This window comes from Dermacentor variabilis, chromosome 1, assembly GCF_050947875.1.
Source record: "Dermacentor variabilis isolate Ectoservices chromosome 1, ASM5094787v1, whole genome shotgun sequence".
NCBI classification, from domain to species: domain Eukaryota; kingdom Metazoa; phylum Arthropoda; class Arachnida; order Ixodida; family Ixodidae; genus Dermacentor; species Dermacentor variabilis.
In genome coordinates this window covers 74,762,141-74,784,348 of record NC_134568.1, presented here as the reverse complement: position 1 = coordinate 74,784,348, position 22,208 = coordinate 74,762,141, and the positions used below count along the sequence as shown (strand labels likewise).

The 22,208-nt window shown below is 47.1% G+C and overlaps 1 protein-coding gene across 1 annotated transcript in view; it reads left to right on the top strand.

Moving 5' to 3' along the window:
* The window catches only part of LOC142579669 (high-affinity choline transporter 1-like), a 96,206-nt gene that overhangs the window by 35,121 nt on the left and 38,877 nt on the right, over window positions 1–22,208 (top strand). Inside the window, exons 3-5 of the mRNA XM_075690104.1 lie at window positions 692–799; window positions 10,147–10,302; window positions 12,511–12,659. Coding sequence (XP_075546219.1) covers window positions 692–799; window positions 10,147–10,302; window positions 12,511–12,659 — 413 coding nt within the window. The remainder of the gene's footprint in view (window positions 1–691; window positions 800–10,146; window positions 10,303–12,510; window positions 12,660–22,208) is intronic.

The window sequence follows — 22,208 nt, the reverse complement described above, 5'->3', positions numbered from 1 at the left end:
ACACGAACGGTACGTGATGCGTACGCGGCCGCCGTATAGGCACGTATCCGATTCTTGCGTGCGTACGTGGGGAGCCTTGCTTGCTGCTCTCGTGGTTCTCGTTTGTTCGGGAGAGCGCGAGACAAAGGAGCTTCGCAAAATGGCGGCGTCAAAGGTGACCACATGGTTGCCAGCGGAAGGCTATACTTTTCCAAAGCCTACAATTTGGCTTTGCTGCATGAAGTTAACGCGCAAAACCCATTCCAGGATCCTGCACGACGGTTGGAATGCATAGCAAAAAATATGAACTTTGTTTTTGAGAAAGTGTTCAATGTACCCTGTTTGCGCGCACACGTTACGTCACCTTGGCGAGAACAACAGCTTCTATAGCTCGACGCACTGCCAGACGCGGCCAACGCGCTACGACGCGCCCGGCGTCTAACGACACTGGCCTGATTACGTACGTAGGCATATCGCAGTACTTAGAGCCCTGACGTGAAACGCGCTGCTACGTTCCGCAAAGCGCTTGCGCGCTGCGTACGTATCGTCATCGCGCAGTACTAAAACTGTCTGATAACATCGAGTTGCGTGGAGGTGAGCAAGTGGCACAATACTTACGCATGCTTTGACAACTCCCAGAGGATTTTCTGCACGAATTTTTTAAAACTGCGCCGAGCGTACCTGAATACTTGGTCGTGCTTCTTGTTCGCAGCCACCTGGGTAGACGGCGGCTTCTTGAACGGCACCGTGGAGGTGATAACAGCGCGGGGCCTGGTGTGGTGCCAGGCAGTTTTCGGCTACTCCCTCAGTCTGCTCGCGGGTCAGTCGGAAGAATTTGCTTCGTTTTTCCACGTGCAGAGCGGCGTCGTCATCGCTTCCATGCAGGAAGAGGAGGAAATGAAGGAGGAGGATGCAAGACTACGAGCGGGTCTAGCCTTGCGGAGGCATGCCGAAGATTGCTCCGCCCGAGTGTCTCCTTTTACCGTGGGAGGAAAAACATGCGTATGAATAAGCAGTTCATCGCAGCATACAGTTCACTCCGTATCCAATGGAGTGGTCAAGTACATTATACGATTGGTAAAATTAAGCATTACTTGGCAAAACTCGCCACTCGTCGAATGGGTACGTTTCTTTTAGAAAATTCATGAGAACGCAAAATAGCCCTCTCCTAAAGATCCAGTCTCCTTGCGGGAAGATAAATTCCTCGATGGTAGCGCACGGACGCACTTTGTTTCAGTCCGTCAAATAGAGCCCTCGGGCGCTAAAACGTAAAGCTATTCCAAACTTTTCTATTACAATTCTGCAATGAGCCCTCCGCGATTGGTCAAAAGCTTTTTTGGACCCCCCCCCGCCTTTCACCTGTATGTCACGCGACGTCACGAAAACCTGGATAGCTCCCCATGTTATATGACCTGTACATTATGCATGATTTCACTGAACAAAAGAAAAATAGTTATTTCTGATTCGACGCCTTTTCGCCATTAGCCCTCGGCTATTGGTCAAAAGTATTCGGGCTGCACACACTTCACCTGCTGCCACGCGACGTCACAAAACCGCAAAAACTCACCTCGTGAAAGGGACGTGTACGCGTTAAAGATGCATTATTATGCCGAACAAAACTGAATTTTCTTCTGAATAGCCGCAGGCTGCTTCATTCCGAAAGGAATAAAAAATGGCTGCCGCTGATCGCTCAGGCACTGGCTACTCGCACCTGCCGGAGAACATGGATTTATTTGCGTTTAATATAACATTTTGCGTGGCCACGCAACATTTTCGAGCACTTTCAGCACGTTTACGACCTCGTTCTGCCAACTCTTCTTTGCTGAGGATCCGTTTTAGCGTCATTCTTAAGCGTCCGTTGCATGTCGCCGCGATTTTCGACCAACCACCGCAAGCTAAGTAAGTGAAAGCGGACCAATCGCAGACGCCGGCACCACCCTCTTCATCCGGTTATCGATTTTCAGTGCAGCGGCTCGACCCTGTCGAATCCCTCTCCACTTGAGCGTGCTCCTCGCCTCCTGTCAGCCAATTGTATAAGACAAGCCCCTCAGCATAGGCAATGTTATTCGGTTTTCAAGCAAACAAAACTGATCTCCTATGAACGAAGAGAGCGTTTGATTGGTCTATTCACTCAGCACGTGCTGGTGGGCGAGTTGGTTATACATGATTACAACGAAGGCGCCAAATAAAACAACGGACGAAGGAAGGCGACACAGGACAATCACGTAGGCGCACTAACAACTGAGCGTTTTATTTCTTCACACAGGAATAAATAGCTGCTGCCATTTCTTGACACAGGAATAAATAGCTGCTGTCGTCTTGGCAGCAGCTATTTATTCCTGTGTCAAGAAATAAAACGCTCAGTTGTTAGTGCGCCTACGTCATTGTGCCGTGTCGCCTTCCTTCGTCCGTTGTTTTAATTGACGCCTTCATTGTAATCATGGTCTGTTCACACAACCCTGCGGGTGACCGCCTGATGCTTGCGTCGGCGGTTACGCAAATTTGACGTCAGGAAATTGGAATAGAAACATATTGGAATAGTTTTACATTATAGGGCCCCTGCGCTCTTCCACAAATTCTGGGCATTCTAGCAAGAGAGAGAGAAAAAATAATGCAGAGAAAGGCAGGGAGGTTAACCAGAGGTAGTTCCGGTTAAGGGGGATAAAAAGAGAAACAGAGTGGAAGGGGGAGATAGAAAGAAAGGGAGACAAGCACGCAGAAGGCGCGTACACTACAGAGCGGTAGGGGGCGGCATTCTCAGAGTCTGTAGTGGAGCCCCGTAGACCGCAAGAACCTTAATAGCGCGAGTAAAGCCTTCAACGCGGATGTTCTTTCGGAGCATTGGCCTAAAGCTTTTAGTTCTGAAAGTGGACGATTGTCCAACTGGTCCAGTACTCTGCACATCACTTGTTTCTGAGCACTGTATCGCGGGCAGACACAGATAATGTGTGCGAGCGTCTCGTCGATGTTACATGTGTCGCACGTGGGGCTGTTGGCCATTCCTATGAGGAAAGCATATGAGTTTGTAAAGGCAACGCCTAGCCACAGATGGTAGAGCATGTCTGTTCACGTCGTGGTAATCCAGGCGGGAGGTGCATCCGTATGTCCGGAGACAACGAACGCAACCGACACATGGTGAAAACATTTGAGTCCCACAGGGGCAAAGTACATTCACGGGACATCAATCGCAGCTCAGCCGCAACGTCTGTTCGCGAAAGAGGAATGAAGACTCGTTGACCACTTTCATGTGCAGATCGGGCGGCTTCGTCGGCGGGATCATTCCCGCTGATGTTACAATGTCCTGGAAGCCACTGAAAAATTATGTTGTGTCCCTTGTCATGGCTTTAATTATATATGTGCCGAATTTCTGAGGCCAGTTGTTCATTGGGTCCGTGGCACATTGGGCTTCGTATGCACTGAAGGGCTGCCTTGGAGTCACTAAAGACTGTCCATTGTTGCGGTGGCTTCTGCTTAATGAAATCAAGTGCAGCACGGAGCGCCGCGAGTTCTGCACCCGTCGATGTAATCACACATGAAGTTCTTAATTTGATTTCCTCAGATTGTGCCGGGATGATGACTGCAGCAGCAGAGCTGTTGAGTTTTACTGAACCATCTGTGTATACATGTTGCCGGAATCTGTGCACGTTGTGAATGTGCTCCAAAGTTGCTTGTTTCAAAGCTTGAAATGGCGCTCCAGCTTTCTTTCTGATTCCTGGAATTGTCAGTTGCATTGCGGCCGGTGCAGACATTAATGTTCTATGTCACCATGGATGTGAAGAACGAACACGTTGGTGAGGGCTACTGTCCTGTCTTATGTCGCCACGCCGGCATTCTCGCTTACCGGGTGCGAACGTGGCGTAGTAAAGACGCTTCCGATCGGTTAAGTCGTTTGGTCCCGCAGGACTGATATGTGAAGACTCCAAGCAGTGAAAGTGACTCACAATAGCCGTCTTTTGATAGTCTGGGCATTTTGTAGAACACCGTTAATCTGTACGCTAGTGGTTGGTACGCAAGACCATCTGCAACTTCATTTCCGGACACGCTGAGTGCGATGGAAGCCTCTGAAAGTCCAGTTGAATCCTAAACTCCTTATACTCTTGGTGTTGCTCAGAAGCCACTGTAGGCAAATCTCCGGAAATACTCGATGGAGTACCGATGCTATTACTTCTGGTTGTATGGGCAAGGCAGCTTAAATTGCTATACTTTCGATGTCCGTCGTAGAAACAAACCGCATAAGTCGGGCAGCCCACGAGGCTCCCAGGGACGGTATCATGAACGCTCAAGCACCGGCCTCTCGTTCCATGTCAACAGAGCCCTCTGTGAATACTTGTAGGTGCTGTCTATACGTATTATCTAACTTCTCGAGAACTAAAGACTTGGGCAGCAGATGTAGTGTGCTTGGTGGTAATACGTACCAGGAATCTTTAGATGGCATTCTACAGACTGAAATGAACATGACGGCTCTGTTCGCTCTCTTCTTCTTGACAAATTAATACCAAGGGCTCTGACAGTACTGAAAGCAACAAAAGCACGGGATTACGCTCTTCTTTGGAAGTGCTGGAGTAGAGCTCTTCCATTTTCGCACTCCCTCAAGTGACAAATCTGCATCAGCAGTCTTTGAGAAGCGAGCAAACGCAGAGGGAGCGATCGGCGCTCATGACGGACCTTTTGATTTGGGATTGCGTCTCATAGCCCAAAGGTAATTTTGCGGCCTTTCTGTGTAGCGATTCCAAGATGTTGTACTGCGCTTCTGACGGCGAGGTAAAATGTAGCTGATAAAGCACTCGGTTGACGACCAGTGCTATGCGCCATTACTGACGTCTAATGGCTTCCCCATGTGCACCAGCAATTCTTCGAATCAAGTTGAGACGCGGGACAAGTGATGAAACAGTGTATCCACGTCTCGATATCATTGCATCATGTAGTCAGGCGTTACACCAAGAAAACGCACTTGCCTTGTCTACATTATTAGTAAGTTTCCGATGCTGATTCGCAAGGTCGCTACCCTTCTGCGTATTCAAGGGAAGAAAACAAAGGCTGATTTTTCCATTGATATTTCCAATAAGACTGTCGCGGTAAACCTGCGTGGCCAGGACTGTCTTCTGGGCTATTATAGCCAGGCTATTGTGCTGTTAACCACTGAACTAAATAAAAATCTCATCGGCGTATAGGGACACGCGTACAGATTTGTACGCTGTCTTCAGCGCCTCAGGCAGGCCAGCCACGGCATCATTGAACAGTAATGGGTACAGGACGCTTCCTTGTGGCACTCTCCGTGAAACTATAGCCTTGTGTCACTTAACGTCATTCCTAATTTCACTTGCATTATGGTGCGTCGCAGAGCCGCTGGTGGCTGCCAACGATTTATTAAACATAATAAATACGAAACACATCAGCAGACAGTAGCTCAGTCGTTGGAAAAAACACTGGCTAGCGACTAGCATTCGCCGCGTGAGGCGCATTCGTTCCCAAGAGTATGTGCAACTAGCCTATGCACTTCATCGTTGTCGTCTTCTGAGACGACACACCAATTTTTCCAACTTTAGACGATGTGTCTCCATAGCGGTATGGCCACCGCCTGGCCTCTGGCAGTCGCAGTTGCCGAGTGGCTGCTGCTTGTGACGTCAAGGTCGATGATTAAGAGAAGCTTGCGCTTTGCATATCGCGCGAGTCTGTAATCAAAGGTACAGCAGAACACGACGTGTCTTGTGACTTTGTGTCAGAGAAATCGTCTGCTGTGCCCCAATTTGTCGGCAGTTGTGCTGCTTGCGTGGTCTGGCTTGTTTTCATACTGTGGCTCAGGTGACGCTGAACATTTCCGTGTGCATATTTGACACGCCAGGGTCATGGTCCGATGTGGCGCAGTATTTCTTCTTCAATTCAGTCTTTGTCAAAAACTGCAGGATAATCGCTCGCTCCTCTACTGAGAAGCGGCATGATGGCAGTAGTGCCTCATGGCATTCCTTGACTTGTATTTCCATCTCTGGCTTGAGAACAAAAGTTCTCGTCCAAAAATCACCCTCCCAGGTACGTGCCATTCCTGTAGCTGAGTAAACCGTGGTGTGTTGCCGATAAAGAAATTTCGCAAGTCCGCACTGTTTGGTTCAAGTGGTATCCGTTAGGAATGATCTCTTGAGTTGTGCCACATAGCATTCCGCCTGGCCGTTTGTTACAGGTTGGTACACTGGTGACATTAGAGCCTGTATGCCATTTGACGCAAAGAACTTATATAGTCAGAAATAAAGGCTTTTCCGTTGTCGGAGACGACTTTTTGGGGTATGCCAAACGTAACGAAGAAGCTTCGGAGTACATCGATGTCAGCTGCGCTTGTTGCGCTAGTGTCACATGACAGACTTCCACCCACTTTGTGTACTCGTCAACGACGATTAGGTAGGTGCCTCCGTATAGCGCCCTCGCGAAGTCAGCATGCACTGTGTACCACGGTGTCTAGGGACGTTCTCACTTGGGAACAGAAACTTTCGATGGATCTCTTCTGCGTTGACTGGTCGCACAGTTTCTTCGATTACCTTGTGAATTCCGGGCCACCATACGTAGCTTCTTGCGCACTTCTTCATACGCGCCATGCCTTGGTGACTAGCATGTAGCAGTGTCAGCATGCGAGACTGTTGAGCTTGGTATAATCACTCGAGATCCAAGCGTGAGACAATCGCGATGAAATGCCAGTGCGCTCGTTCTTCGCTGGTAAGGTCTGAACTAATCTCCAGTGAGTTTCTCTAGTGTGCTATGCTTTGCTGCCTTGTAAAGCCATTGTAAATGTTCATGAAAAATCTTTAGTGCATTTGACGCCGTAGGCAACATTTTGTATATTTCAGCAACAAAAAACTTACCTTTCCTGCAGAGTTATTATGGTGCAGCCCAGGCACGTACCCAAGATCTTTATTTCGGGGGGTGGGGGGGGGGGTTACCTTTACTAGCGCAAATGGGAATAATGCCAACCGTTCGCCATAAAAATGCGTAAACCCGCAAAAGAGAAATGAAATAAGGTGTATCTCACAGGAAGGAAGGAAAAAGAAAAGCAGAAGGCAGGGAGGTTAACCGCAATAACGTCCGGTTGGCTACCCTACACCGGGAGGATGGGAACGGGGGCAAACAAAGATGACAGGGAGAGAGAGGAGGGAAGGAAAGAAGGAAATTAGCCGTGAGTTCAATGACGCGTGTGGTCTAATAGTAACTAAACTAATAGTCACAGACGTTCACACAAGCCCGTCGTCCTCAAGGAGTACAAAAGTACCTTCACCACTTTATGGACCGACGAGCGATGGGGGCGGTAGTCCAGCAGCACCTGCAGGGAAAGCGACCGATTGTCTAGTTTTTGGAGAGCGTTAGCAAGCTGTTGCCTTTCTGGGGCATATCGTGGACAGTGGTACAACAGGTGGTGGATATTTTCTTCGGTGCCGCAGACCTCGCGCGCTGCACTGTCTGTCACTCCAATTAATGTAGAGTATGCCTTTGTGAAGGCAATTCCTAACCAAAGGCGACAGAGAAGCGTAGCTTCACGTCGAGGAAGTCCGAATTTTCAGTGACGGGTTTAATCGATGCAGTCGTGTAAGTCTTAAGTTTGCCTAGTTCCACTCCGCCAGTGAGAGGCTGCGTGCCAGGTGTCGAAGCTGCCTTGCTGCGTCTCTCCTCGAAAGCGGAATTGGAACGCTGTGCTCTTCTTGATGGGATGTGCGAGCAGCGCTATCGGCGGAATCATTGCCACTGATTCAACAATGGCCAGGCACCCATTGAAAGACAACCACGTGACCTTTTTGTTGTACGTGATGGTGAAGTTTCACGATTTCGTATGTCAGCTGTTCATGGCATCCACGTCCGAGAACTGACTGCGTGCGCTATAATGACGGTTTTGAGTCAGAGAACACAGCCCATATTCTAGGTCTTTCAGAATCAATGAATTCCAGTGCACGAAGCAGAGCCGTTAGTTCTGCCGCCGTTGAGGCTGTGACATGCGATGTCTTGAACGGCAGTGTTATTCCTCGCGTTGGTATAACCACCGCAGCACCAGAACTGGATGACGTAGTCGATCCATCGGTATAGATATGCATCTCGCAGGTATACGCCTGTGAGATAGAACTCTCCTTTACTTGACAAACAAGGAACCACATCAGATAGACTCTCGCAGGAAAGATGCGCAAGAAGAACACTGTCAAGAACAAGTAAACAAGCCAAAGTGTAAACTAAAGATTTCTAGTAGCGTTGTTTTTAATTAGCTCTGGAAGAAATACATAGAAATATATATATTGGCGGAACAATCCCAGTTCTTTTGGATCCCTCATTTGCTGCTCTTCTGAGTTAAAGCCAAAACCAACTCTCGTATCGTTATTTGGGAAGTTGCGTAATGATGCGTGGCTGCAAGTACCGTACAACTGCGTAGAGCGCAGGACGCTGCGGTCCTTGATGTACTGAGCCCACCGCGGAAGGTTAGAAAAACACCCACATAAGCACAGCATAGAAGTGGCTACGTCAGGCGGTTAGACTGATAACGGTAGAAGCGTCATTCAAAAAACACGGAATCCTTCTCCACTTCTGGCGGCGTTTTCTCTACTTCCTTTATAAAGAAAAAGATGTTGATCCGTGAATAGTTTCACAAGGAATGGTTAAATTTATTAATTTTCGTTTTTCCTTCCTGTTTGGCAGTTACCTCGGCTCTCTCCCTTAGTAAATCGCTTAATTTCTCAACTCCTTGCAACTCTTGTTTCCAGTTGCCAATTTTGCATGAAAAATGCTGTAAAATTAGGGGAAAACCAGGCGAGATAACGGGTGACATTCATATTCCTTATGGGCTTAACGCTTATTGCAGGGTTTGATTCTGGACACTGTTTGGCATGATTTTATTTTCAACCTTATCTAACCTGTATGACAGGTATATGGTTCCGAGGATATGCCAGCATCGCGGCCAGCCGTCGCTCGAGGAAGTAATGAAGCAAAAGGAAAAGTTAAACGCATCTGGCATTGTCTCAGGCCGCAACTCGTTCCACGATTATACAGACCAGCTGACTACGAACTGAATCCCTTTCCTGGTTCCTGGATCAGTCTAAACAAAGAAGGTTGATCTAACTAACCAACAGTTATGCGCGTGATCGTTGCAATAGATGGTGACAACTGAACGCATCTCGATGCGCGCGGCCACCGAATCGATGAGAAAACTGGCATTCACACCCCAGAAGATGCCGACAACTACCGCCATCCAAAAGGAGTGAAAAAGGCCGCAAAATGTTGACTGCCAAATAGCTGTCAAGTCTCAAGATTAATTCGGCGGCGCTTTAGGAATGTGAGTGAGGAGTGGTGGTGCGAGTAGGGGGTGGGGGGGCAGTATGCCGCTTAGTTTCGGGAGCCTCCCCCCCCCCTCTACATGCCTGGTGCACAAACCAGTGACTACACTGGAGAGTTTTTCAATCTGTATGCTTTATTTGTTGGGCGCCGTATACCACAAGTACCAGACGACACGCGCAGCACAGAACTGTTCTACTAACCACAGCGCCATTTCTGCGTGATGATGCGGAGAAATAGTGAACTATACTCAAGACGAGTCGGTCGGTAAACATCTCCTCTAGCCATCATATTAGTACCACTCTATAATTTCAATGCGCTTAACCCATGCTCCGGTTGGTCCGAAAGTTCAGCTATATGATTCGGCACGAGTGGGCTTACAGTCCGCACTTCGGATGGCGCTCCTAAGATACGAGGATGTTCCGCCATGCAATGACGATGACGATGACCTCATTAACTGCGGAACGTATGTATACACTGTGAGGATGAGGAAATCCATGAGTGCACTGCCGCAGCACGACTTGCGTCGTATTTTACACACTGAGATCACGCTCCCATATACACCTGGCAAATCAAGTGCCGCAGTAGGCAACCTGGCTTTAAATTAATTAGTTGAACCTGTTCTTTAATCAGTGCTCACTGCTCATCCAAAAAATGCGAGGAGCACCCATATGCCGTATACCAATCGATCAAATGACCATTTCCCTACAGCGGCGTCCCCGTCCCATGCGTCGTGCAATATATCGACTGCGCGCCTTTAGACAAACATATATTTCAAAGCACATATCGCGCGTGTGCCAGCAAGAGCTGCTCTATACAAATGCAACACGCTGGAGCAGCATCTGGCTGCCGTAAGCGCATGTCCTGTCGGTGCAGGTGGCCTGTTCATCGCGGGCCCCATGTGGCGTGCGGGATATGTGACCATGATGGACCCACTGCAGGAGACATACGGTGACACCATGGCCAGCCTGCTGTTCCTGCCCGCGCTCGTGGGAGAGGTCTGCTGGTGCGGGTCCATCTTCAACGCACTCGGTGCGTGAGACGCGCATTGCGCTCGGATGTGCGAACTTTCATTGCCTTTTCCTTCTGCTATTACACCTGCCGCCGCCGCCGCCGCTACTGCTGCTGCATGCTGGTGGCGGCGACGGCGGCTAGCTGCAGCAGCATTGGCTAGCACTGCACTGCTACAGCATCAGCATAATTAGTCCTAATTAATTATTCAAGTTCTCAAATATTATAGTTAGATTAAAACTGTCCATGCGAAAATTGTAGAGCAACGTGAAGAACTCCCGTACAGTTTGCTGTTGCTCAATACGTGCTACATAAAAGTTTTTTGCGAGCGTGAAAGGAGCCCGCGCATACACGTATACAGTGCCTCGAGCGGCCAGTCGCGCGGCAATCGTGTCGGCTTTTATATGTGAGTCATCGAAGGTTCCAGAGTAATCGCTGGTGCCCACGTGCCTTCCAGAAAGTACTACACAATTCGCGTCGCGCATACAGGCAATCAAATTACACGATGTTCGGTGACAGCAGACAGTGGATAGAACCATCGATAACATTCGATAAACTTCCGATACATGCAAGCGCGTCCTGCGCTGAGCGATAACATTTGTTACACGGTGAGACGCGGTCACCCGATAAAGATAAACAAGTAAGCGTGTTACTATGCTGTGCGGGAGCATCAACAGGGCGGACTTTTGGACGATTTTTTTTTCGCTATTAAGGCGCGAGCGACAGCAAAAGAGACGAAACACAACGATACTATCAACTGATTTTCATTTGTGAAAGCAACGCGCATAAATCCACTTGCTGACACACAAAACAGCGAAATATGGAATATGCGTTCCTGAATAAGAAAGGACGATTCATTTTCGCGTAAAGATGCGCACAGATGGAATAATGGAACGTTATCTTTTAATAAAGGGAAACTCAGTCATCCACCCGTTCGTAGCAATTGCTACAAAGGAAACCCATACGGGTTCGAGTCCCGGACCAGGACGAATTTTTCTTCAACTGCGAGGCTTTTCTTACGAGGAAACCGTATGGGTTTCCTTTGTAGCAATTGCTACGAACGGGTGGATGTCTGTTTTCCCTTTAATAATTACTTCTCTACATATGGCGGGTTTCCGCAGAACAATTACGCCAACGTTATCTTTAGTAACCAGTGCACCTTATACTATTTCTCTTGCGTTGTAATCACTAATACTGTTCTGCACTCTTCATTCAATTAACAGTGGTTGCAGTGACGTTCATCGTCGTTTTATACCGCTAGAAAAGTTCATGCGAAATCGCTGCATGAAACGGAGCATGCGACAAACGCCGCCAAGGCGCCAAAGCATGCGTGCAGCTGAGCGCACATGTCGATTACTGTGCAGAAGGTCACAGAGAACTTTGGCGTCGACATTTATAGTCGTGATTTCTACGTCAGCTATGAAATCTGTGAGCTCCTGGGTGTTTTGCGCAGTCCCATAAAACTATGGACTATATATTTGCTAAAGGCCATTATGTATGCGGTTATGTATGGGGAGAAAGGCACAACGCAAGAAGAAGCAGTCCACAAGAATAATGCGTTAACGTTGTCACCACAAGGCACAAGAGACCAGTGGTCAAGTTTGGTATATCATCTCTACCAACTTCAGATTCATGCCAGCTTTGGACATTTCTTGCTACTCGTAAACAGTTGGTTCTCGGGCACAAATAAATGAGCAACTGAAGCAGTGAATGGGTTATTTTACGTGCTTTTTTTCCCTAAGAATGTAAAACGTAATGTTTACTTAAATTGACCAGCATGACTTCCCATCTGCCTGTGTACTGTGTAGCGTCCAAAGAAGACAGCGTCTGGCCGCGACCTTGAACACGTTAAAAAACACATTCAATGGTTATCACGAAACCATACTCCTCTGTGCGCAGCAAAGTATATATATATATATATATTACTCCAGGAACTACAGGAATGTGTGACTCCTTGCCACTTCCCAGGTTGGCTCGGAAAACCGTCATCCTGCGTGGCTTCACATCCATAATTCTGACGCGAGGACGGCGAGGTGGGCCTTATAAGTGAATTACGCCATAAGCATTTACAACATCGTTAGCAACCTCGTAAGGTGCAGAGTAAACCTGATTTCGAAATGAGAAATTCGGACTAAAACGATGGTGTTGTACTGCATTGAAGCACGTTCTGCACCAGCAAGCGCGCAGCTTGGCGTTACAGCCTCTCGCTCTTGCGGCCGTGTTTCGCAGGCAGCACCCTGAGCGTGGTGACCGGGCTGGACGGCCGTGTGTCCATAGGCGTGTCGGCGGCCGTGGCCGTGCTGTACACTGTCACTGGGGGCGTCTATTCGGTCGCCTATACCGACGTAGTCCAGCTTTCATTCATTTTCATCGGACTCGTGAGTAGCAGCACAGTTACTTCTTCGATCGCCACGGCGAGATGCGGCTCCCAGCTCACCGCAACACTGGCACACTCTTCTTTCTTTTTTCTTGGTTATGTAAAAAAAATGGTATGTTAGGCTTCTTTGCAGGCTGGCTGTCCCGAAATACCAAATTCACCACTCAGGCATAATGAATATTGAAGAAAAAATAACAATGGAGAAAAAAAAGGTGTCGCAGTTTCACCTGCGAAGCGAACCATTGATTGTATCAGCATATCATTACACAGCTATACGAAGTAAGCTTAGTAGTTTTATCGACCGTATAAATTGCTATAAACATTCGCTTACTAACTAGATTAACAATTGTGTTGTCACGGGTGCACAGGCAAACATGATCCTCGCTCGGGCACTCGCTACGAGAACGCTGGAGTGACGAAGTGCGGCAGGAGAGGCGAGCTAACACTTTGTACTGGCGCGCGAGATATAAATCCTTGCATGCTTATGTGTGTGTGTATATATATATATATATATATATATATATATATATATATATATATATTGTAATGAAGAAGAAGAGCACAAGGACAAGGCCAGCCGGATCGCCAGTGCTTAGCACGAGCGTGAGCCGTTCGGTCAACCAGCTGTTCCTGCTCTGCGTGACCTTCCTTCTCGATTACGAACAGACGCTACCAACTGAACTGTTCAAACACTCCATTACGATATATATATATATATATATATATATATATATATATATATATATATATATATATATATTCTTATCCCCTGCGCATATTGCAATTCCTTCCGTATTTCACTTTCACTTGACCTTACGGAACATTTTCTTGGGCGACTTGGTTCATAATGGAGAACAAAAAGAGAAGCGCGAGAGGAACAAGGACGAGAACGAGTACGCAGGACTGGCGCTTGTCCTGTGCACTCGTCGCGTCCCTGATTCTTTCGCGCTTTTGTTTTTCTTCTCAATTCACCTTTCACCTTTGCCATTCTTCTTATTACTGTACAGGGATTCACTTGTGGCATGTATCTTATTTAATTCTGCACTAAGTGCCATATTATAACATATATTGTTTATCTTTTGATAAGCCAGTAGTGCCAACTACATTTAGTCTTTAGCAAGGTACATATTATCCTTTATTAAACATCTCTACAATTGTGTTTCAAAGTTAGTTCCACCTCTCAAACATTAAAATGGAGTCCTACAAAAGTAGATAACTGTGTTTCAACCTTTTTTAAAGTGCTCGACAAAAATTTCCATTAACCAATTATACGATGAAAATCTCTGCATCCAAAGTGAATAATCTACTATAGGCTAAATGATGAATGATTAATCATTAATCGATTAAAGCAACAGTCGGCCATCCCTAATAAGCAACAATGCACATGATAACGTACGTCGAGAATAGCTTGTAGGATAAGGAAAAGCATCACACCTCCTGCGAAACATTCCGTTGTGCGCTTTTGAGTTTTTCTACTCTTCCTGAGTTATAAAAATTCACAGAAGGAATTAACGAAGGGATCGCCCAACCTGTCTCAGTTTGTTGTTTTTGTTAATGTCATTTCTATTAAATATAATATTCACGTCTGAAAAACAAGCATTTCTAGAGTTGAGTTCGTCACATAATTTGCGGACAGCTATATCTTTGCCATTACATGTTCCTGTGAGTGATTCCACTTGTTTAAATGGAATGTTAGCGTCCAAAGAGATACTATTTCTTGTGTTGATCGTATGTAAAAGTTACCGGGAAAATTTCGAACTTCCGGGAACCTATATATACCCGCCGGGGTTGCTTAGTGGATATGGTGTTGAGCTTGCACGAAGTCGTGGGATCGAATTCCAGCCGCGGAGGCCGCATTTTGATGCAGACGAAATGCGAAAACATCCGTGTACATACATTTAGGTGCCCGTTAAAGAACCTCAGGTGGTCCAAATTATTCCGGCGTCCTCTACTATAAGGCGCGCCTCATGATCAGATCGCGGTTTTCGCACGTAAAAAAAAAACGTAATTTTTTAACTTCGGCCAATTGCTCCACAATATCACCGATTTATTCCCGGTTTTCCACGCCAGAAAACAAAACCCCAGATTTCACCACGTATTTCCTCTTTAATAATAAAACCCGATTTTCACCCCCCGAATTCCGAAAATTAACAAACCCAAAGGCAAGAAAGCCTATACGTATATATACCATGTTTCTGCTACACGCCTCCTCTTCGGCGTCGAGCTGAAGAGGAGGCTTGTGCATATTGTTTTTCAATTGCCCCCATTCCTTTTTCCCATTTCGTTTATTCTATACGCACACACGCACACTAGAACATCTCGAAAGTATTACCGGAGTCCCTGCGTCTACTTTATGCGTATGATTACCCTTGCATCTCTTGCGGCCGGTATGGATCGTCCATGGGTGAGAGTACACCCGCCATCGCGAATGCAGCGAACCCACAATATCTGCGTAATCATCTTACCGGAAAGCTCCACGCAATGACTAGGGAGACAGTTAGCACCACACTTAACCAATACAAGTCGACAGGAGCGCATTATGTACTAGCTAGCAATTTTCCTCTGCACTACCTCTTGCACTACCTCTTCACTGAAGATAACACCTTGCAGCGTCGCGTTTCAAATTCAATCTTGTAGTTGGCTGTTTCATTCCTATACTATAGCCGGATACCATCACCTAGTGTCTTCTTTTGTCTCGTCATACCTGTGATGCTATGCCCACGCCGTCTCTCCGTTTCCTTAACTGAAACAGCAGACGTTACGAAAGAGCGCAGAAATGTTATCGCAAAAGAAATTATAAAGTTATTCGACTTGCTGTTTTCCGGCACAGAGTTGGAAAGAGCGTTCGCATCAGCAAACGACGTTTGTGAAAGTGTATATTAAAGCGCGAAAACATATACGATCAATTCATCAAAGCGATTTCAAGGACGAAGCTTGGATTGGGCCTCGGAAACATGAGCATTGAGTGTACGACTGACAACAAAATGATATAACAGCAGCAGGTTGACATTGGAATAGGTTTTTTCTACTGTTGTGTAAAACAACTCCAGCCCGTCTAGAAGCAAGCACCCAGATTTATCTTCAACCTATATATGATCGCCACTTTTCCCTGTCATTGCACGGTCATCATCCATCCCTATACAGTCTCTAGCTCTGAGGCGCTCATCAGAATAATTTGTCATGCTGCACGAGGTTGTTCATACGTCCTCCATCATACACGCATTAACGAAGTTAATGCGTGTATGGGAGCGCACAAATAGTCCAACTCAGCCACTGAACGTTGCCCCACTTATGTTGTACATCAGGTGTTTCAAGTACTCTTTTTTTTCTATAAAGTGCTGAAATGTGAAAAAAACTAGATAGTTCGCTTAGATATTCGTCATTTAAAGAATCTAGGCAAGAAATCCCTAAATAAATTCGACAGTTGTCCATTTCATCTGCTAGTATTACCTTGTCCCGATGTCTCGAAATTAATTAATTAATCTTACCGCTTCGGACTTTTGAACTCACGAGGGGTCTCTACAGAGCTGGACCCGCAATGCCTGACGTTTGTATCAACATGTTTGTCGCGCAGGTTTTTCTTTCTCTGAGCAGTCATTACGTTCTGTGAGATACGTCTCGTAACGGTGCTCTGGCTGGCGTGGCTGAAGCAGCTGAATTTACCGTGTTTTGAAACTCGAAGTGCTGTTCCCCGGCGAAACTACCGAGGGAACGTTTGAGCAAAAACGTTGTCGAGCAAAAAAGAAAAAGGAAAAGGAGGCCTCGCCATTTTTTTTAGTCTGTTGATTCTTTACAGAGGCAGTTCAAGGGCCACCACGTTTAACTGGTCTCACGACAAGAGTTTCGTTTTTATTCACGAAGGAGCTTCGACTCAGGCGCTTCTTGCAGTACATGTTCTGATAGGGTCATTCACTGATCGAAGGACGAAGCATCTCACTATTATACGAGTGCAGTCTTACAGCGGAAAAAGATTAAAACGAAGCGTTGCTGTTGTTTTTTAGCCTTCCTCCAGCACACATATTGTTGAGCGTATAAGTTAGTAACGCTGTTTACACAACAAGCGTCTGTATCGAACTCTTTTGCAACAGGGTGTAACTATAGTCAAGCGAATTACATTTAAATTTGTTCGATGGAGACTGTTTCATGAACAAGAAAGTTAAACTTTCAACCACCTGAGAGTAACAGGAATTTACAAAAGAAACCCGTATGTGTCCGCCCGTCCGTCCGTCCGTCCGTCCGTCCGCTTGTTTGTTTGTTTGTTTGTTTGTTTGTTTGTTTGTTTGTTTGTTCTACTGTGACGCGGATGCCAAAGTTCCATTGCAGAAAATTGTGCACTGAACAATTCTCAGCAGTGCCAGAGATGAAAACGCGAAGAGAACAATCACACGCGCTATAGCGACGATGCATATGCGCTGGCATGCTCCTGAAAGGCATGCACAAGCGTGACGGCCTCTCAGCAACAACCGTTGCACCGGATGTTGCAGCCCACGTTTTCCTCAATCCGAGCAGTGCAAGCAGTTCAGTCTGACCTCAAGGTACGTTCAGGCACAACATGTACATCGCGGTGCTTCTCCCAGGCAGCTGTGGCATATAGTAGGGCCCCAGTTTCACGATTTCGATCAAAGCCAGAGATCTATTAACCTGCATTCATGCTTGTTTTGCATGACCCGCTTAAATAGCAAGTCCTCCACTCAGCTAGCCGACGTAGTATTTGTGCTAGTTTGCCTCGCATGTTTGGGCGTAACGTAGCAGTGCAAAGGATCCAGCTGCAGGCGCAGAATACTGTTCTGAATTTGTTTTAATATTGTATATTACAGGGTCGTAACCAGGGGGAAGGTTAGGGGATTCTGACTGCCTCCGAAATTAACGCTGGGGAGAGGTACTTTTTACAACTTTTATGCCATTAATTTAATTGCGAGTGACGTTAAGAGACCGCAGCACAGCGATGTGGATCATAGAGCAAACGGGGAGCAAATGGAACTGGCCAGGTCATGTAATGCGTAGAGCAGATAACCAGATGTCTATTGGAGTTACAGAATTGGGGCCAAGGGAAGCGAAGCGCAGTCGAGCACGGCAGAAAATTAGGAGTGGTGATGAAACTCTGCAATTTTCCGGTGCCACTTGGAATCAGCGCAATACAGGGGTAACTTGAAATCTCTGAGAGAGGCCTTCGTTCTGGATATAAAAATAGGCTGTTTAATGATGTTCTTTCATTATATGAAGCTGTAAAAATGCAGAATGTGTTTACAATATTATACAGGCAGGGAGATACGATCACTCCAATGCTGTTCGCAGCGTGTTTACAGGAGGTATTCAGAGACCTGGATTGAGAAGAATTGGGGATAAAAGTTAATGGAAAATACCTTAGTAACTTGTGATTCGCTGGTGATATTGCCTTGCTGGGTAACTCAGGGGACCAATTGCAATGCATGCTCACAGACCTGGAGAGACAAAGCAGAAGGATATGTCTAAAAATTAATCTGCAGGAAACTAAAGTAATGTTTAACAGTCGCGGAAGAGAACAGCAGTTTACGATAGGTAGCGAGGCACTGTAAGTGTTAAAGGAATACATTCCTTAGGACAGGTAGTGACCGCAGATCCGGATCATGAGACTGAAATAATCAGAATAATAAGAATGGGCTGGGGTGCGTTTGGCAGGCATTCTCAGATCATGAACGGCAGGTTGCCATTACCCCTCAAGAGAAAAGTGTATAACAGCTGTGTCTTACCAGTACTCACTTACGGGGCAGCAACTTGGAGGCTTACGAAAAGGGTCCTATATACTTAAATTGAGGACGACGCAACGAGCTATGGAAAGAAGAATGATAGGTGTAACGTTAAGGGATAAGAAAAGAGCAGATTGCGTGAGGGAACAAACACGAGTTAATGACATCTTAGTTGAAATCAAGAAAAAGAAATGGGGGGGGGGGCATGGGCAGGACATGTAATGAGGCGGGAGAATAACCGGTGGTCATTAAGGGTTACAGACTGGATTCCAAGGGAAGGGAAGCGTAGCAGGGGACGGCAGAAAGTTAGGTGGGCGGGTGAGATTAAGAAGTTTGCAGGGACAACATGGCCACAATTAGTACATGACCGGGATAGTTGAAGTATGGGACAGGCCTTTGCCCTGCAGTGGGCGTAATCAGGCTGATTATTATTATTATTATTATTATTATTATTATTATTATTATTATTATTATTATTATTATTATTATTATTATTATTATTATTATTATTATTATTATTATTATATAGGGCGTTTTATTATGACAGAATTTTTAAAGATTGACTCTAATTTAGAATAAATCTACTTATTGAGCTTGAATGCTCGGTGTATACATACACAGGAAATCAACACGTATGTCTGAATATTTTTAACAATTTCACGAATTAAATTTTCAATTACTTTAGAGCTGATACATTGGAATACACGAATTCAAAACAATGATTTCACAGGGCATATGCACTTGGAACAAATTTTGAAATAGCCGTATAATTCACTGTTGTTGCACTTACATTTTTAAGAAAACTTGTTTAACTGCACTGAAGCTCAAACATTACTGGAACACCAATGCATTTCGTAGCAAACTTTGGGAGCCCATATCTCGAACCTGGTGTAATCCTCAGAATTCGTTCCAAGTGGATATGACTTTAAAATCCACCGGTTACAATTCGTAAATTGAACACGTTCTATAATCGAATTAATTTAAGGGTTTAAGGGCCAAGAAGTGTTAATTAGTCAAATATTCGTTTCCATTTCTTAAGCAAATAATGTGTGCCTCTGAATGTAATCTAGCTCAAGGAGTAGGACTGTCTTACATTGCACAGATGATTTTTCAAAATTGCGTTAATGATAAAATAAAACAACCCATATGCCAGTGATGTTCATGCGCAAAGACAGGGGAAGTTTTCAATATGGCCGCAGCTGCTCCCGCAAGACCCCTCCCGAAAATCTTTCCTGGCTACTACAGCCTTGGCATACCATGTACTTTTACATGACAGGTATGTCAAGAAGCGACGCGTTTCCCTGAAAGGCATAGAATGAGCAAATGTTGCCGCTATACTGCTGCCACTGCAGCCGCATTAGGCATATCGCACACTTGTGCGGTTTGTCCTGCTGTACTTCTTAAACCTGGCGATGCACCTTGAAAGTGTGTAAAAAAGGGTTTAATGTTGAGCAGACTAGCAATTTGTCGTGTTCCAGAACAAGCGAGCACGGATTATAGAGAGACAGAGAGAGAAAACATTTATTCGGACCATCGAGGTGGTTGCTCTTGAGGTTGTGCGGGTGGTGTCCTCATTCCAGGACTCCACTGGTCATGGCTGCTCGACGTACTTGCTGGACGAGAGCTTCTTGTCCCACCAGGGTATCGCCGGTCAGCTGTACCTCCCATCGCTCAAATGACGTGCTAGGCGTCTTTAAGTGTTGCGGTTTGCCCCCACACCCCCACTATATGTGAAAGAGTGTAGGGTGTGTGTCGCCGCACCAGGGGCAGATGCCGCGACATGTATGTGGGAGCATTTTACTGTATCTGTGTAGGCTTGGAAATGTGTTCGTCTGAATAAGTTGGAGAGCTACTGCATCTTCAGTGCTGAGCTTTCTGTGAGGCGGAGGATTAATCCTGCGGTTGAGTCGCTGGATCTTGAGTCGGTCGCAGTAAATGGATGGCAGGGGCATGAAGGTAAAGGGTGGGGCTTGATGAGACGATTGCTCTTGCCCCGCTCGGTTGATTAGCGCTCGAGCTAGGGCGTTCGCCCTTTCGTTCCCCTCCAGACCCGCGTGGCCCGGCGTCCACGTGAGTTAATGGTATTCTTGCAGCCTCGGGCCTAGAATCTGATCCGCCAGCAGCGGTGTTCGTCCGTTGGTAAAGTTACGGCAGGCGTGTAGCGAGTCGGTAACGACACGAACTTCCCTGCCTACCCTGTCTTGTTGCTTTATTACTAGCGCCGCGGCTATGGTCTCAGCCGTAGCTGGGGTCTCTGCCCTGACGGAAGCCGCGAGGTTCAAAGAGTTATCTCTCCCATTCACGGCGGCTACCGCGAAGAGGCCCCCTACAGGGTACGCCGCCACGTCCACGTACGTTACGTACGGGTCACCCTTGAATTGTCGGCGCTGTCTGTCGACGCGAGCCTTGCGTCGTCCTTCATGGAGTTCATGACTCATGTGCTTCGGTATCGGGTTCGCCTTGATATTGCCTCTGACCTCAGGCGGGAGTGATCGTCGCCCATCGAGGGCACGGAGCTCCGTTGCCGTTCCGGTCCGGTGGAGGATGACTCTGCCCGCCGCCGTGTTCTGTAGTCTGGCCTTTTGCGACGCCATAACCGCGTCCGACAGCTCAGCGAAGGTGTTGTGAGAGCCGCTAACTTCTCGTTTGAGGTGGTGACAGGGAGACCCAGGGCCGTTTTGTACGCGCCTCTGATGATGGCATCGACTTGTTCTTGGTCGCGTTTGTTTAGCGAGTGGTAGTGATACGGCATGCTATACGCTATTCTGCTGATCACCAGAGCCTGGACGAAGCGAAGCGTGTCCTCTTCTCGCATGCCCTTGCGGCTTCTTGTAATTCGTTTTATAATCCGCGAGATCTGGTTGGTGGCAGACCTTAGGGTTTGGATGGTGTGGGAGGCTTTCAGGTTGCTCTGGATCCAAAAACCCAGAATCCTAGTCTTATCGCCTTCCGTGATCTTCTGGCCCTCAAGATAAAGGTCGATAGGGCCGGGGGACTTGTAGATTCCTCCTCCGTGCACCCGGATCACCTCGGACTTATCGGGCGCGCAACGCATCCCGCTCGCTGCCGCAAATCTCTCCACGGCCGTCGCGGCCTCTTGAAGAGTCGCCTCTTTTCGCGCTAGAGAGCCCTTAGTGGCCCAGAGCGTGATGTCTGCGTACAGGGCGCAACCTAGGTCGGGGATCTTCCGCAGCTCTTTGGTCAGCGCTAGCATCGCGACGTTGAAGAGAATCGCGGAGATTATCGCCCCTTGCGGTGTTCCCTTGTTCGGCACGTCGATCGTATCCGATCGAGTCTGGCCTATTCCGATGGTTGCCGTCTGGCCCGTCAGGAACGATTTAACGTAATTAAAGATGCGCTCCCCGCAGCTGATGTCGTTCAGTTCCTTGAGAATGGCCTCGTGAGAGATGTTATCGAAGGCCCCTTTTAGGTCGAGTGCGAGCAGGAGGTGTTCTCCTCCCTTCGGGATGCCCTTGTGATCTTCTTCCCTTAGAATTAGGTGCTGCTGAAGAACAGTACGCATGCAACAGAATACAGAAGCTATGTACATCTCCACACAACAAAGGCGCCGCTATACCGTTTATACGAGGGTTGATCCAGAAATAAGGTTCTTAAAGAGCTTCAGGCACACGGGAAGGTGCGAGGCGAAATCCGGCAACACTGCTGCGCGCGGCTGTTCCCCCATTCTCAATTACCCCCGGCCGCGCTTCGCTGCGCTGCTCATTCTTGGATCCGCAGCCGTCCGATATGGAGGTTCCCATTGTTGATCCCGCCAAGTGCGATATTCGTTCCGCAATTTGCTTTTTGCACGCCAAAGGAACTCC